Raw genomic sequence first — 17,263 nt, 5'->3', positions numbered from 1 at the left:
AAAATAAATAACAATATGCAGCAAAATCAGAATTGATACAAATCGCACCAGGCAGATCTCTGAATTATAGAGCCAAATAAAGGATCCAGTACATTTTCCCTAACAATGACGCCAAACTGGCTGATGGAAAGGACTGTGAACATGCAAATGTCTACTGCTGATTATCCGACTCTCTATATTTCAAAATGCTACAAATGGCGGCTACTGCTGCAAGGCTCACTTTCCCATGTACCAATAATCGTGCCCAGCTAAACAATACTGCAGACCCAAGCTGAAATGGCGTCCTCCTTCCCTGATAACAGCTGATACCACTGATAATTCCAAGACCAAATACTGTTGAGGGTTACGTCCTAGCCAGTAAATACCCAATGCTGCTGAGGGTTACGTCCCAGCCAGCAATTACCCTGGGGTTTGCATCCCAGAATGCAAATCGCTCAAGCAGAGCAAATCTGAAAAGAAGTGTTTGAAAAATATGCATAATCATGAGAAATGGCGCCCATCTCCTTATAACCCCTTGCAAAGCAATTCGAACCCTAAAGTGACCCCCAATTGGCGTTGGCTATAAAAATGAATTAAATCTTATTTTAAAGTGACCATGTCACTAGAAAATGACCTTTTCCACCATAGTAATAAATCCACTCACCGAATTGCCCTGAGACCAAAGAGAAAGATTTAGAGAATTTCAAGACCTTTCCAACGAGCTATCATAACATGGGATATGCATCCAGATGAGGCCAAAATTCCCTTATTACTCCAAAATGGCTATTAACGTAGCCTTATTTAAATATTAAACGCTAACTTAGGAAATATTAAAAATATAACCCAAATAGCCACAAACTGCCCAACTGACATCACAAATCATAAAATCATCCTGTCACCTGTCTGTGACTAAAGTCGGAAATCAAGGATCCACTGGCAGTCTCATCCCTAAAATCTAGGGATGCTCCTAAAATTTAGGAAACAAGCCCTATCCCTCTGAAACTGAACTCAAAGGGTCATCTCATGGAAACCCAACCCTGGGCATGATCATACCTCCTAAAAAGTAGGAATGAACCCCATAAATGTAGGAACTGCCTCCTAAAAACAAGGAACGTCACCCAACTGATCAATACCCACCAGAAAACCAAGTCCCCAACACTAAATAACCATACTGGGTCTCTATCCAACCCTGTCAGCCTACAAGACCCCATAATAAGCTGACTCACATGTCTCTGTTAGACAGAGCTAGAGTGGGGACATGACAAATGTCTTTATCAAAATGCATCATATATAATTTTTGTTCTCCTTATGGGGATTTATCATGATTCATCTTTTATATATTGCCAAGGTAATATGTATACCAAGGTATGTTCAACTTTCTTCCCATATATTTTGTTTAATGCATCTGTTGTCAAGTCTCATATCGTAATGCTTCTTTCCATATTCAATGCTTTCTTCTTTTCTTAATACGTATTTATTTATAATAGAGACTTCTTTCTTTTTATCCATTTTGCTTTATGCCATATTTATAAGAGGTATGAATCTTGTTGTTGACATGATCACTATAGCTTTATCTTCTTAATACTACCATTTCATCATTGGGAAGTCGATCGAACCTCCTAAAAAGTAGGAATGAACCCCATAAATGTAGGAACTGCCTCCTAAAAACAAGGAACGTCACCCAACTGATCAATACCCACCAGAAAACCAAGTCCCCAACACTGAATAACCATACTGGGTCTCTATCCAACCCTGTCAGCCTACAAGACCCCATAATAAGCTGACTCACATGTCTCTGTTAGACTGAGCTAGAGTGGGGACATGACAAATGTCTTTATCAAAATGCATCATATATAATTTTTGTTCTCCTTATGGGGATTTATCATGATTCATCTTTTATATATTGCCAAGGTAATATGTATACCAAGGTATGTTCAACTTTCTTCCCATATATTTTGTTTAATGCATCTGTTGTCAAGTCTCATATCGTAATGCTTCTTTCCATATTCAATGCTTTCTTCTTTTCTTAATACGTATTTATTTATAATGGAGACTTCTTTCTTTTTATCCATTTCGCTTTATGCCATATTTATAAGAGGTATGAATCTTGTTGTTGACATGATCACTATAGCTTTATCTTCTTAATACTACCATTTCATCATTAGGAAGTCGATCGATTCGTATATTAATTCACTTTGACATTGATGATACTTGCACTAGTTATCTTGTCCGTCTCTAATATCAATGGCAATATCTATCTATCTCCTAAATGCCTTTGACATCAATGACAATATTTTCATCATCTACAACTCTCTCTTGAATAAGGATGCGCATATGCTAAAGATTGTGTCTAAATTGTGTGATCAAATGAGGCAACCTCAAGGTTCCTTCTTAATCGTGGCCTTCACTCAGTTTTATGATGTGATATGCTAATTATCACAAAGGGATTTATGTCGGTAAATCAGTGTTTATCAACTTGACTTTAACTCTTCATCAAACAAATAACTTGCAAAGAGAAAGGGTTTAGATATTCTATGTAAGATATTGTTGATGATGGGGTGATCCTCTTAACTAGTCCCTACCTTGTCATATCAACTAAGCATAAGAGGGCATTATCTTCTAAGGATGCAAAAATAGATTTCACATTGTCAATACTCATGCAAATACCCTACGAAGGCGCAATCTAAATGAAAATTTCCAATAGAGTTTAAACACTTGCAATTTATGCTTAGACTAACCTTGCACTATTACTTACAATCAGCACATACTATAAGGTGTACACAATAGCTCCACCGCTAATCACCATTCAACAATATCTTCCACCACTTGCTTCTATTCAACATGAAATGAAATCTAATCTAAGTAAAAAATTGAAGAAAACATAGTTGGAAATAAAACTCCACCAAATTTTTTTTTTTAACTCGGCAAAAAACTTGTGAATTGAAAAATTTGCTTAAATCTAATTAGAAATGTGTTTTTTGCAAAATTCAATGAGAAGATGCATCCACTGAGTCAATTCATGAGAACAAAAAATAAACAAGTAGAGTCTAGATATATTTATATGCAAAGTGGGTACAAAATTGCACTCTCGTGAGGAATGTTGATGGTTGGAAGCCTAGAAGCCAAATAGTAAATTGTTTATGTAAAACTAAAACTAGATAAATCATTACAACTACATTGTCTTACCATTTGTGGTAAAAAAAAAGTTACACAGCCTTGGGGGATGAAGGGACGGCAAAAAGGAGGGACAAGTTTCCAAGACGAGGGATCAAAGAGGCTTTAACTTGGGGAAGGCGTTGAAGCGGTGGCAAGGGACAGGGGTGTATATACTATTCATATGGTACTTAAAATGCTAGTTATGAAAAGATGTATTGCAATATAAGATATAAATATGTAAAAGAGTAAATACTTGAACATTGCATTGAATTGGAATATTGAACACTGTACATAAATAGTTGAATCAGCAAATAATCAACACTAGGACGTCCCCCTATCCTTGGCGGAGGTGGCCGAATTTGGTGGCACCGCTAGGGATGGGGAGGGAGAGTCCCCAATGCATCCTCATCCCCAAGACGTGGAGCAAAAGGGGGGGAGGGGGACACATCTTTATGTTACTATGCTAAAAAGTAAGGGAGGTAGTAGTAGAGCTAGAGGATCTAGTCCTAGAAGCTTGTGTTGGGTGTGATTGTGCTTCCTCGCTCGGTATATCTAATGATATGTGTGGCCCATCCTTCATCCTAGATGTAGCTCCTCCTAGAAATGGCAATGACTCCTCATTTGTCTTATCCTCCTCAATGTCATCCAATGTGAAACCAAATCCACCCCTCCTCCATAGTTGTTCTCTCCAATTCAATGATGTCATCCTCTATAAATAATGGAGGACGATCGTGTGATGTCTAATCACTGCAAGGATCTATATCGTCCAAATCAGTCGGACCAATTGTTGCTTCTTGTGCCTTTCTTATGCGCAACCGAAGATTGTATTGCAAAAATACAAGGTCATTGAGGCATTTTTGGCCTAATTTGTTTCTCTTCTTTGTGTGGATGACCTCAAATAAGTTCTGATTGCACTCACAATTAGATGAGCTACAAGGCTAGCATAAGATTCTAATGGTAAATTTTTTAAGATAAGGGGTATTTTCACCCCAACTTTGCCACCAAGCATCTACAAAAATATTGAGAAGGTAGAAAGCAAAGAAAAAAGCAAAAACAAAATTTAGCAATTTGGCAATTACTTTTAACCTCAAAATCCAAATAACAAATGTTTTAATTGGGTTTTGAGTGCATCTTGCTCTCTTTGCCAGCTCTGAAGCGAATTAATTGCCCCTTGCTTCCACATATTTTTGTTATTCAGCCACAACGAGGTCTCTTTCCACGTCATCATTTGTCATCCTTTGAATGCATATAGTGAGGCCCTCCATGACCTTTCCATCAAGTTATGAATAAGAATCATTGAATTGAAACAAAGGTTGAGGAAGTACCCTACTACATAAATGGCTTAGTGGAATTGATTGCTCCACCTTCTACTGATAATTTTTCAAATGGTATCAAATATGAATTTATCTCTCTTGTAATTTTTCATAGACTCTTTAGCCTTATCCATGGCCTCATAAAGATACCCAATTAGGGTTTGATCCCCATCAACCAAGCACAAAACTCTAACCAGGGGCTTGGACACCTATAATTGAAAAATATAATTATAAAAAGATTGATTAATGAAGTTAGTAAGCTACAAATTATTAATAAGAGATTTGAATCAAGAATAATTAAAAATTTCAGCCTTTAATTTACCTACACAATCTTCTCAGTCATTTGTGCAAAATGGTTATCGAAGACTATGGTCATAATAGCCTTTCCTTCAGCCTTTTTTGTATAAGGTGAAAAATGTGAAGCACCTTATACTATTCATATATTGTAGGATAAAAGCTGGTTGTGTTTCTTGCAGGGTTTTCATGTTGAGTGATTTTGATTAGATTTTGATCATTGACATTTTGGTTGCAACTTCATGTGACTATTTAACCAAAGATCTCTTACACTAAGAGGGAGTGTTGGAGATCATAGCTGCGATAAAGATCTTTATCTCTGGGTGTTAATACCGTTATGGTCACCTTCAGCTGAAGAGGAGATTTATGAATTATTATTGTAATATTATATATATTAAATTGTCTTGCAATATGCATTGAGGCATGGAAACACGAAGAGTTATATTTGAAAATTAAAAGTCATATTTTGGGAATCTCAAGAGACCTTCAAATGTGCTCTCTCATCAAATGCCAAGGGTGATTGTAGATAAATTTTGTGATCCATTTTTTACTCCACCACTTCCTTTGCCCTATCAACTACATTTGTGAGCAACCTACTAGAACAATGTGAAATTAGGCCTTAGCACATAATTTTGATGCAATAAACAAGAAAAACAATTAAAATTTAAAAATGAGACCAAGTGGACTATTCACTAACCTCCCACCCATATCCTTGCGAGAAGGGATCTTGTACTCTCTTCCTGAAACAGTTATTGTGGTCACCAAATTAAGCCAATAAGGAGACTCTGCTACATTCATTGGGATGTTGTTGAAGTCCGTATTCCATCCAATAGCCTCTAATGATGGTTGTGTTGGAGGTGTGTTCTTGGGCACAAAATAACAACCTATAGGTTGTGTCCCTGATGGTGATGAAGCAGGAGGCACTCTACTAGAGGAAGTTGAAGTGGTAAACGAGGATGCTTGTTTTGCAAATATACAAGCTATGATGAGAGCTCACTGTGCTCTAAAATGTCTCTTCGTCTTCAATGTTAATTGAAGCACCTTGAGATTCAGTCGTCGTTGCTCTCATAGCTAATCTTGCCCTCTCTCCCTTGCTAGTTTTTCTCTTCCCCATATGCAACTATGGCATTAACAAATCTTTTTATCTCTTCTGTGGTTTTATCACATTTTTTTAGTATTGTGTTTATCAATGCCTACAAGGTTGTATTTGAGGAGGTTTATGCATCCAAGAATTACTTTCTCACATTTTATGCAAATCACTTGCCCATGCTCTAGTCCTTCATAGTCGTACCGCGTACATTCATGTCTTATCTCTAGAACCTTTAGAACGGGTGACTATAGATCCAAATGGGCATGGTTCTAGTGGCCAATCATTCTCTAGATATGCCATATATATACATAAATACATACACATATATATATAATGGTAAAATGTTGATCTACACATAGAAAGTAAAGAGACAAAATGTTTTACTCATGTGACTAGCTACACCTTACCTTGGTCTTACTTATTGCCAAGCTGGGGCTCATAAAAGGGCGAGAATAATCCCTAGGAATGGACCAAGCCGCCTGCAAGCGAGATCCATTTGGTGAGTCCAAGCCTCAAAGTCAAACCTGAGACCATCAGGAACTAGCCACAACTTCAAGCCAACTCTACAACCTGCATGGGCTTAAAAAACTAGATATTCTTGCAAAAAACTAGTGAAAGATTCAACAAAACTTATTCAAAATAGGTTAACCTTATTCTAATGATTCAAAAACATTTCTAACTACTCAAGAATTATTTAATATTCAACTGGATGCAACAAAAAATAAACAAAATGTTTTAAATAAACATAGAAACAAAAATCAAAAAACCTACAAGGGAATGTGATTTCTCTTCAAAAACCACTTGAAATCTGCTTGAACAGCTTCTAATCAATTGCAATCAACTACTAATGGCTTGCAAGCTTATTCTTCCCTCACTACAAAACACAAGCAATAAAAACACAAAACTGAAATGAGAGTACCGTTTTCCTGCTTTAAGTGGCTATGCACAGCACTGGTCGAGTACTTGACATGGACTCACTAAATTTTCTAGGAAAAGTGAGCAATTTTCAGGCAAGTTTTCCTAACAAGTTTTAGTCTGATTTACTCGCCACTGAGAAAAACTCTGTGAGTTTCTATTACTCTGCCATTAATTGGCAAGTATGCCAACTATGGAAGAAACCATGCAATACTCGAAAGCAACACAAGTAATCCACCATAAAGACCAATAATGAATCAACAATTACTTTGATAGCATTATGGCAATAATTTTAGCAAGTCTCCTACTCTACTTTAATCTCCTAATCTTATGAATTACAAATGAGGAGGCATTGGCCTCTTATAGTTCTTCAATTACAATGAAGGGATGAAATCAATTTAAGATCAAGGGTCAAGATTTACCCATTGCAAACCCTAAGTAAGGTTGCCACACTATCATACAATTACATGAAGGCACCACCTTGTGAGCCAATAAGAAAATTGATATGCATTTAAGAGTCAGTGAGAAAGTATGTGCACTTGGCATAATATATTGAATGTGCTTGGACACATGTAACTTGAATTTTCTAATTGGTTGAAGACAAGTGGGCACCACCTCAGCATTCTTATCTCATAGACTTAATCAATTCTTTGGTGATGAGAAAATATCTCTTGATACTCAACATTATCAAGCCTCCAATTGTGATGGCATATTCCCAAATGTTTCATCTTCTCAAATTTCCTCCATCTTTGTTCTTGGAAATTTTCTCATTGCCATGATTTGAACTTGAGATGGTACTCAATGTACTTGGATTTGAATATTTTTACTTTGAGCATTATTCTTCTTGCCCACAAGCATCTTCAGCTTGCTCTTTATCTCAAACAACTTCCTTGTTTGAAGTTTTGAGCTTGATCATGTAGCATCCATTTTTTGGCGTATTATTGAGGATTTGCATACCATATATGTTGTGATCTATTAAGTTGCCCCAATGAGTGAAACTCAATTCAGCCCTCCCTCATTCATAGTTAAGTTCACGAGATGGTAATGACAATCAAAATTAAAATATTGCCATAGAAAAACAGTTCTTTATTTATTAATAATATAACCCTGATTTAAAGTTGCATCTAAATGGATCTATCTTGTTTACACGCATCTGATATCTCCAAATTTGGACTTTGACTTTGGCCTTCTGAATTCGCAACATCTAATTGTCTTCCTTTCGAATGAATTCAACCTCCTTGACTGTTGAGGAATGTTTAAAAATCTGGGTGTTGATTGTGAATTCCCTTTTGAATTTTTATTCTCTAGGGTCTGATATTTTTAGTTTCTACCCAGATTTTGTCTGTTTTCAGCACCTTACAATTCTGAAATCAGTGAATTTTGCCTCTCAAACTCTTCTTGAAATCACCCCCCATTAGTCATAAAACTTGCTGCTCCTCTTTGTAACTTTGATATGCTTATGAAGATGACAACTTGAGCAGTGAGAATGAAACTAAAACACCCCCTTTATATGGGCATTTGGAATGAAAGGGTGACAACTCTTAGTTAGGGACCAGCATGGTTTTGGCCAATCAATCAATTTTAAATTAAACATTTAATGCTTGAGAAGAGACCAACCCACATCAAGGATGAAATGCAAGTTCTAAACCACCAAATAGACGACCCATTGATCTGATTTCTAAGAGAATTCTCTGCCATTGATCTGATAACTATCCTACCATCAATTCTAAGTGGACATTAGGCACTGGTCAAAATTGAGAATCTCAACAATGGAGCAGATTCTGCCCCTTAATTGAGATTGTCCCTTTCATGTTGTGCTTTGTGTAGGGGCAGCATCCAATCTTCTCACCCCAAACTTGTCATCCTAATCTGTCACGGTGGAGATTCAAGGGGTCTTCATAGTAGGAATCCTGACTAGAGGACGGATTCAACCCCTATGTCAGGATAATTTCTGAATTTCTTTGATTTTGTGCTGCTTTTTTAACCCCCTCTAAAACTCCACCTTATGGTTTCTATTTCGTTTCAACTGATTGAAGGCTAAATTAATTCCATTTCAGTCTATTTCCTGTTCAAAACTTGACCATTTTCCTCTTAAAACTTCATCATCTTTTGCCTCAACTTCTTTTTCATCACTTTATCAAATTTGGAGTTGAGAATCTTCATCGAAGAGCCATCATGTTCGATGCGGAGATTTGAAGTAAATTGGGATTTTGCAAGGTGATTGGGGCAGAATTATGATAGCTCTAGAGATTATGAATTATGAGAGGTGGTCAGATTCTGAACTCCTCTCGGGTTTGTCTTACCATTCAATTGACTACACGAACCTCTTAAACTTCATTGATTCCATTATCTTCTAACTTCTCCCTTTTATTTCAATGATCCTCTCTAATCTTAGTCTGATTTTTTTAGATTTTCTCACGAATCTGCAGTTGCAAAATCATCATCTTTTTTTTATCATCTTCTCTTTGATCTGTATTTGAATTTTACCCCCTTTCGTCACTTGGAACTTACTAAAACTAAAACTTACTTGCAAACAACACGAAATGAAAATCTATTCTAATTGAGGAAACATAGAAACCATACAATCCTACAAAGAAACACAAGTAATCCACAGTTACTTTGATAGCATGATGGCAACAATTTCAACAAGTCTCCTCCCCCAACTCTACTTCTAATTTATTCTCCTCTCTAATCTAATATTAATAAGATACTAATGAGAAGGCTTGGGAATTTTATAGTTGTTCAATTACAATGAAGGGCTAAGATCGATTTAAGATTAAGGGCCAAGATTAATCCATTATAAACCTAAACTAGGGTTGCCACCATTGTCATCCAATTTACATGAAGATACTACCCAATGGGCCAATAGGAAAATTGCAATGCTTTGGAGAGCCAATGAGAAATAGATATGGTAGAGGATCTAGATGCCTTTCACATTTACGCTTGGCATGATATGATTAAATGTGTTTGAATGTCTGTGATTGGAGCCTTTTGATAGTTTGAAGACAGGGGGGCACCACCTCAACGTCCTTATCTCGTAGACTTGATCAATATTTCGTGATGAGAAAAATATCTCTTGATACTCAACATTATCAAGCCTTCGATTGTGGTGGCATATTCCCAAATTGTTTCATCTTCACAAAATTTCCTTCATCTTTAATTTGGGAATCTTCTCATTGCACTTGTTGGTATGAGACAAATTGATTTTCTTGGCCATTATCTTCTTGGTGATGAAATCTTCATGTAGCTAGATCTTTAAAAGTGAACTTGGATTTCCGGAGGAAATTCAAGTTGATAATTTCCTTTCACTTTTAAACTTACAAATTCATTATTTATCCATCTTGATCTTGACCTTTCAATTTGCATCTTCAATGTATCCCTTGAACTCAAACTATATTCCTACTTGAAGTTTTGAGTTTGACCTTGTCATCTTTTTGCTCTTAAAACATCTCCTTCATATTTACCTTGCAAAACCAAAAAGAGAAATCTCATTAAACTCACAAAATGATCAACTTTTTCCTCTATTTGATTAAGATTTCTCAACTTTCTAAGGTTTGATTTTTCTAATTTCTGCTCAGATTTCTCCTTTTGGTTCACTTCAATTTTGTTTTTCTTCATTTTTAGCCCAGTTTTATCTTTTGGTCAGTTGTAAATCTGAATTTCCTTGTCTCCTATGCTCAGATCACTTTCTCTTTGCAAATCTTAAGTTATTGTTAGCCATTTTTGCCCTCCCGCCAAAATTTGAGTTTTGCCTGTCAAGCATGGCCAACGGTCGTATTTTCAAATATTCAAATGATCAAATGTTATAAGGGACATATAAACCTTGGGTTACATTTTATATTTGAAGTCTTCAAGTTGTTTCATGTCATAAACACCTCGACAGGCCCGCATCTTCTCAGCCATCCGATTTAAAGAGATCAACGAACGTCACTTTGTCACTATGGAAAGTTGCACAATAAATTTTCATAGCAACATAATGACATTATGACATGCGTTTGAGTGGGGTCTCCTGTTTCAAGTCATGCGCAATAGTCAGTGAAACATTGACGGGTTGAAGATAGATCTACGGTTATCGTTTTGTCACTATGAAAAGTTACAAGATCTTTAGTCATAGCAACATAACGACAACGTGCCACACATCCCTGTGGGCCACTTCCTTTTGCAGCTTGTAAGGATGTTAGAGAAGACGACAAGTGTTCTTGTTTAATTAGTCGTTCTACAACTGAGCCAAGTTCTTGAAATATTCAACCAGCACCATCAATCGGATATGAGATCAAAAGACATCGTTATGTCGCTAATGGAAACTGCACAAAGAATACTCATAGCGACATAACAACAGCATGCCACGTGTCCTAGGTGGGCCTTTCTTCTTTGCAACTGGTGGAGTTGTCAGACGAGGTAACAATTGTCAAAATTCCATTCACTACCTTTTGAAGTGGGCCAGTTTCTTAACGTACCCTTGTTCGTCATTGATTTGGAGATGATCAATGATTGTCGTTTTGTCACTATGAAAAGATGCAAGATCTTTAGTCATAGCGACATAACAACAGTTTGACACGTGGAAGTGGCAGGACCAGCCCATGCATGGAGTTGCCAAAGGTTTTCTGCCATAAATGAAGCTCCAACTGTCAGGTTCCTATTCGTTGTAGGTATAGACATGAGAGAAAGGGCATTTTGTAATGGTCGTCTAATCTTCCAAGATCAATGGTTGTCGCCTTGTCACTATGGAAAGTTGTACGATGAAAATTCATAGCGAGATAGCGACAATGCAACACGTGTCCAAGTAGTTCACAAGGTTTTGTATTTTCTCCACCGTTAGATTGAAGACAGATCAAGGGTTGTTGTTATGTCGCTAGAAAAACTGCTAGATCTTTAGTCATAGTAACATAATGACAGGTTGACATGTGTCCTTACGGGCCTAGGTGGTAAAGCCAGAATAGAGGAAAGCAAATCAAATGTCGCCACGTTGCCATGCTCCAAGAAGGTTGAAAAGTCAGCAGGGAATGGTAAGCAAACTCGAAGAAAAAAGGTGGCAAATGAGCAATGGCGATTATGATCACAGTTTCTCAAGGTCACTGACATTTGATGTTATCCAAGAAGACCGCGGTGACGATGCGAAGGACAAAATTCATGTAGTTGTTGGGTAGCAACAATTAGTGAAATGAAGAGAAAGCAAGTTGTGAAGCAGCGATAACAATTAGTTGGATGGGTTCACGGTTTCACAAGGTTAAACAGTTAATTAAGAATGAAAGGTGGCGAAGTTGCGACTAGGGCAAAGGCACAGGTCAACATAAGTTTGAATGTTGGGATGAGGTGGAAAAATGTTTTAATATGGTTGGACTATGTGGCGAAGCGTGAGGATTGACTCCAGTTGACTGATGACAGGCTGACTTGGGGTGTCGAGAACAAAGAAAGACAACTCTTTAATGGCAAATTTGATCTTCTTGATCGTCTACAACCACTTGTGAACATTCTCTATGCCTGATAAATGTAAAAGGACACCCCATCACCGCCTGGTTACGGATCTACTCAGTTAAAACATTAGTGGTCGTCGTTTCTGTCTTCTCAAGGCTCTATTTGAGGAATGATATGATTTTCCTACATCTAGATGTTTGCTATGATCAAATCTTTCCCAAATTTGCAGTGATTGTTCTCTGCAACCTTAAATGCAGTTGTTGTGATTTGACTTAGGGTAGAAGCTATTTGAGTTATGCTTGAACTATAAAAGCAAATTTTGTAACCCTTCTTAGGGTTGGCCTTTTTCTGATTGATTGGTATTGCATTTTATGCTCTGCTACTATAATTTTCCTTTTGTCTATGTATAAATGTATTCTCTATCTTACCTCATTCTCCCATTAATAAAAGTGTAGAACTTCCTTGCCTTTGTTGATGTTTTGTCTTCTATCCTTCAATTTGCAGAACAGTATCTATTTTGCCTCGGATTTTATAAAGTGAAATTCCTTCCTTGTAGCATTTCATTTGGTTTCTAATCTATTTGTGGCTGTTGGATTGAAACAAAGGTTGAGTCAGTGTATCTTGGTTATATGTTGATGAATAGTGCATTGTCAGGCAGAAATAAGATTGAACAAACTATTTTGGTGTATCGCCCCTTTAGACTAGATTAGGTAGTTTGCTTTCATGGATTCCTTCTCCCTTTTCCTCTCAAAGAGTAATTAGGTGCACTCTGATAGTAAGGAAGTCGGCCTTCTCCAGAGACTCAATCTCGCAATTCAAGTCCCACAGCTTGGAGATTGTTTCCATGCTTCACAAGGATGCCTTTAGGTAAAACTTTAGGCAAGGGAGCAAGCTTTTGTGACAACAGTTATAATTAGACAAAATCAAAGATTTGTCTCTGATTTCTCCAAATTTGCCCCCAGATATCACCAAAAATTGCTAACATTATGCATGAGAAATCCCCACCTTTATGTTTTAAGAAGTCGCCCAGCCCTCTATAACTTTCAACAAGATCAAATTCCCATGTGTCTTTTATTTTCTTTTGGACTTCAATCAGTTTCTTCTATAAGTATATCACCATTGCATCTTCAAACACTGATGGAAAGTATATTATGTGTTCAAACCCTAAATCAATGATGATTTAAAATTCACTCTTCAACTTCCCATTTGAGCATGACTTCTCTTATAAAGCTTGAATATGGTTCCCTGCTGGAAAAGAAGCTTCAGCCTTGTTTCTTTAGCATTCAACACATTCTCTTACATGTTTAAGACCATCACCTTTCATTTTCTTCCATGAGACTCTTTCATAAATACATATGTATGTCTTCAAATAACCAGGGTGACCAGCCATTTGGTCATTGTGAACAAAACAAGAATTTTGTATTTGAATTCACTTTCTGGTGTTAGATAGATTTGTTCCTTGTAAAAGAAGATGTCTTAGCACCTCATACCTTTCATCATCTATTTAACATCTAAAACGTCACAAGCATGCTGATTTTTGGCATATTCTGCTAATATGTGATCCTTCCAAGGGGCTGAAAGTTTTGGAAGTGTAGGATCTCTAGATAATGCATCAGCAACAACATTATTTTCCCCTCTAACAAATTCAATATCAAAATCATACCCTTGCAACTTGCTTACCCAACGCTGCTATCTTCCGTTCAATCTTTTTTGTTCCATGAAATACTTGAGGTTGCTATGATTGGTCTTTCACTGAGAATTTTGTGCCCACAAGATATTGGTGAAACTTCTCGAGTGTGTCCATGATTGCCAACATCTCCTTATCATTGCTAAAAAACATCCTTTCCACTATATTCAATTTTCTACTCTCCTATGCAATGGGATGCTTGTTTTGCATCAAAACAGCACAAATACCAATACCGGATGCATCACATTCAAATACAAAAGGCCTAGAAAAATATGGTAAAGCCAAAACAGGACAAGTACTCATTACCTTCTTAAGATGATCCATGATCCATGATCCATGATCCCTTGAGACTCATCCATCTAAACAAAGGCATCCTTCTTGGTCAAATCTGTCAAAGGAGTGGTTAATGAAGAAAATCCCTTAACAAACCTTCTATAGTATGTGCATGAACCAATGAAGCCCCTCAATTGTGATACATTCTTCGGTGGTTAATTGTCTTGCTTTGAGCTGGGTACATTACATATTACTTGGATCAGTAAGAAGCAGCAGATTGTATCTCTTTCCTAAACAGAAGCTGAATATAGAGGAACTGTCAAAGTTAATTGTGAGGTAGTTTGGCTTCATAGGATGCTTTTCGACATCCAATGCCTCAGGTAGACCCTTCACCTCTCTTTTGCAACAATCAAGGAGTCCTCAAACTTGCCAAAAATCCAGTCTTCTATAAGGACACTAAGCATATTGACACTCATTGTCATTTTATCCATTAACAGGTTAAAGATGGATCCATGGATTTGCAGTTTGTACCTACAGCTGACCAGACAGCTGATATACTCACCAAGTCCCTACTTCCAGAGAAGTTTGTCAAATTAAGCGGGCAGCTTGGTGTCATTGATAAATTGATCATTAAGGGAGGGTATTAAATTAATATCTCCTAAGTTATTCTATTTCTATTTCAATGGTGATCTAGATATTGTAAATATCCTGTATAATAGATTTTTCCTATTATTTGTATGTTTCTTGTTAAAAAAGTGTCGAAGAAAGATTCATTCTTTGTTAACAATCATCCAATATTTTACCAATATTTGTCTAATATTTTCCTGTCCTGATTCCCTGTTTGATGCACAGACTTGTCATGTGATTCAAACAAGTCCACACTAGGATGTTCACAAATAATAGACTGTGCCATCTTAATGGAAGATGATGAAACTGCCACTGAATCTCCTTTAGTAGTTTGAGATGATTTCTCATATCATGTGCTAAAGATGATGGAACTGCCACTGAATCTACTTCGGTAGTTTGAGATGTTGTTCTTGTATCATTCTTAGTCTAGGGCATTAGGATACTTTGTGATTCCAATTCTCCTGATGCAAGGCTATTATAACAAGATGACTGCGCTTTCCTAGAGGAGGTTGAGATAGCTAAAGGAATTCCAGCAGCAAGCCCCACCCTCTCAGTACTCTGCTGAGGGCCAACACTTTCACTGTCGATTAGGTCTGAACTAAGATTGTCAACAAGACCAGATCTTGCTCTTTTTAAAATGTGGATAATATAACAACATTGAAGAATTTTTACCATTGCCACAAATTCACCAGCTTCTTCAGGATACTTAAAAACATCTGCACTGGCTTTTCCAGTAGAACTAACTTTCTCCAGTGCCTCAAATTTTGAGTGATGGCAAAAACTGAATCCTTTTGTTCTGAGAGATCGCTTGAACATAGACCATTTACTGCTATATTTCTGGTACACCATCCTTCTTTCTGCATTTTTACTAGATGTAAGCAAGCGTCTAGCAGATGCTTCAGGATCACTTAAACTGCAGTCTTAATTCTCCTCTGAAACTAGCTCTCTTGTTAAATTCTGTCAAAACCCTATACCATGTCCATTGGTAGGGAACTTCAACCAACAAGATTTCGGGCATGGCCTTTCAGAAGAATGTCAGGTAATCTGTGGGGCAATTGCTTTCTGTGGAAGTCCATAATTAGCATTGAAAAGAATTTGAAAAAGGATTAATCTGTGTCTGTTGGTCTCTTAGACCGCAGGGTCTCATGGATATCATTAAAATTCCTTCATTCAATTATTCAAATACGTTTGAAAACCTATTATATTTATATGAACAGAAAAAATTTATGAGGTGAAGTTGCAAGCCCTAAAACCTTGTGACGCCTAAAAACTATGAGGAAACAAGTTGGACAGGAGGAAAATCAAATTTATGTTAAAATCGCAAACGGTATACGACCTCAATATTTTACGCGAAAGTCAAACTAAAAATGCTTTGAGAATTCCTGCGGGTAAAAATTATGATGCGCATACACTGGAATAACTTAATTATCCTATTTAAAGCATTAACGATATGCCTAAGGTAAACCATTTTAACGCCGGGGAATAGTATATCGGAGATGATATTTTACTGTCATTGAACTTCTTGCAGAATTCTGCGTCCTTTAACCAGCAAGACTATTAGTGAAAAACTTAACTAGTGGTACTGAGATAAATCTAAAGAATATGCCAATCTCGTGCAATTCATTAAAAAATACTGCTCATTAACATTGAAATAACTGTTCCGGTTTGCACCTTTTGAATTATCTGAAAAAACTAAACCATATGGATTCGGCAACCATAAAAGAACTTGCCAGCAAATAAGATAAATAAATGTAAAGAAATTAAATAAAGAAAACGTAAATTGCCCAAGCTTCTGTCATAAATACATACATAAACAAGAATGGAAAGATTTTTGCCTGCAGATTTTAAATATCTGACAAGGATGAACACTAAAAGACTCGGCGTAAACCAAAAAAAGTTGTAAAGCAAATTCCAAGTAATAAACAAGACATGAAACATTTAGCATACCTTTAGCAATTAATTCACCGAGGGAAGGCATGCTGTTCTGATCCTCATCTGCAATGGGGCCGCCATTATTAGAGACAAAATTTTGTCCTCTCTCGAGCTTCCACTTCCCACTCTCCCCTTCTACAGGGGTCACGCGCCACGTCGGCACTTGCTTAGCTACTCTCATTCTAGTACTGAATTCCAATTAGGCATACTGTGGCCTTTAGAATCGATCTTTAGATGTTTGGTAAATTGTTTTCGCACACTGGCTCGGACTCCCTCTGCGTGTGCAGGCAGAGGGTTAGTTTTGTAAAATGAAAAATGTACCGTAGCACTGGCGGGAGTCTGAAAAAGAATGAGTCGTATTTCGAATTATGACGCACCGTGTTTGCTTTATGTGATATAAAATAGCTTTTATTTGTGTGTCTCGAGATCGACCACGGTGGGCCACTCTTTTAACGTTCATAATAAAATTCAAACAGTTTTCCCGTTATTTTTTGTAGTAGTGATTTATATAACTATTACCATTGAGGGGTGCAATGGGTATATTGGTAGTATTTTGTATATAATTTCCAATGGATTTCCAAT

The 17,263-nt window shown here is 36.9% G+C and overlaps 1 protein-coding gene across 1 annotated transcript in view; it reads right to left on the bottom strand.

The window, feature by feature from the left end:
* Positions 1-16,990, bottom strand: part of LOC149549878 (protein BREAST CANCER SUSCEPTIBILITY 2 homolog B-like) — a 154,687-nt gene extending 137,697 nt beyond the window's left edge. Inside the window, exon 1 of the mRNA XM_089793096.1 lies at positions 16,697-16,990. Within this exon, the coding sequence (XP_089649222.1) occupies positions 16,697-16,862 (166 nt within the window). The 5' untranslated portion in view covers positions 16,863-16,990. The remainder of the gene's footprint in view (positions 1-16,696) is intronic.
* Between the last annotated feature and the right edge of the window lie 273 nt (positions 16,991-17,263).

Source organism: Cupressus sempervirens, chromosome 7 (assembly GCF_028749045.1).
Source record: "Cupressus sempervirens isolate cs-2001-9-10 chromosome 7, ASM2874904v1, whole genome shotgun sequence".
Taxonomy (NCBI): Eukaryota; Viridiplantae; Streptophyta; class Pinopsida; order Cupressales; family Cupressaceae; genus Cupressus; species Cupressus sempervirens.
The sequence above is the reverse complement of the archived record's forward strand: the minus strand, read 5'-3'. Positions and strand labels throughout refer to the sequence as shown.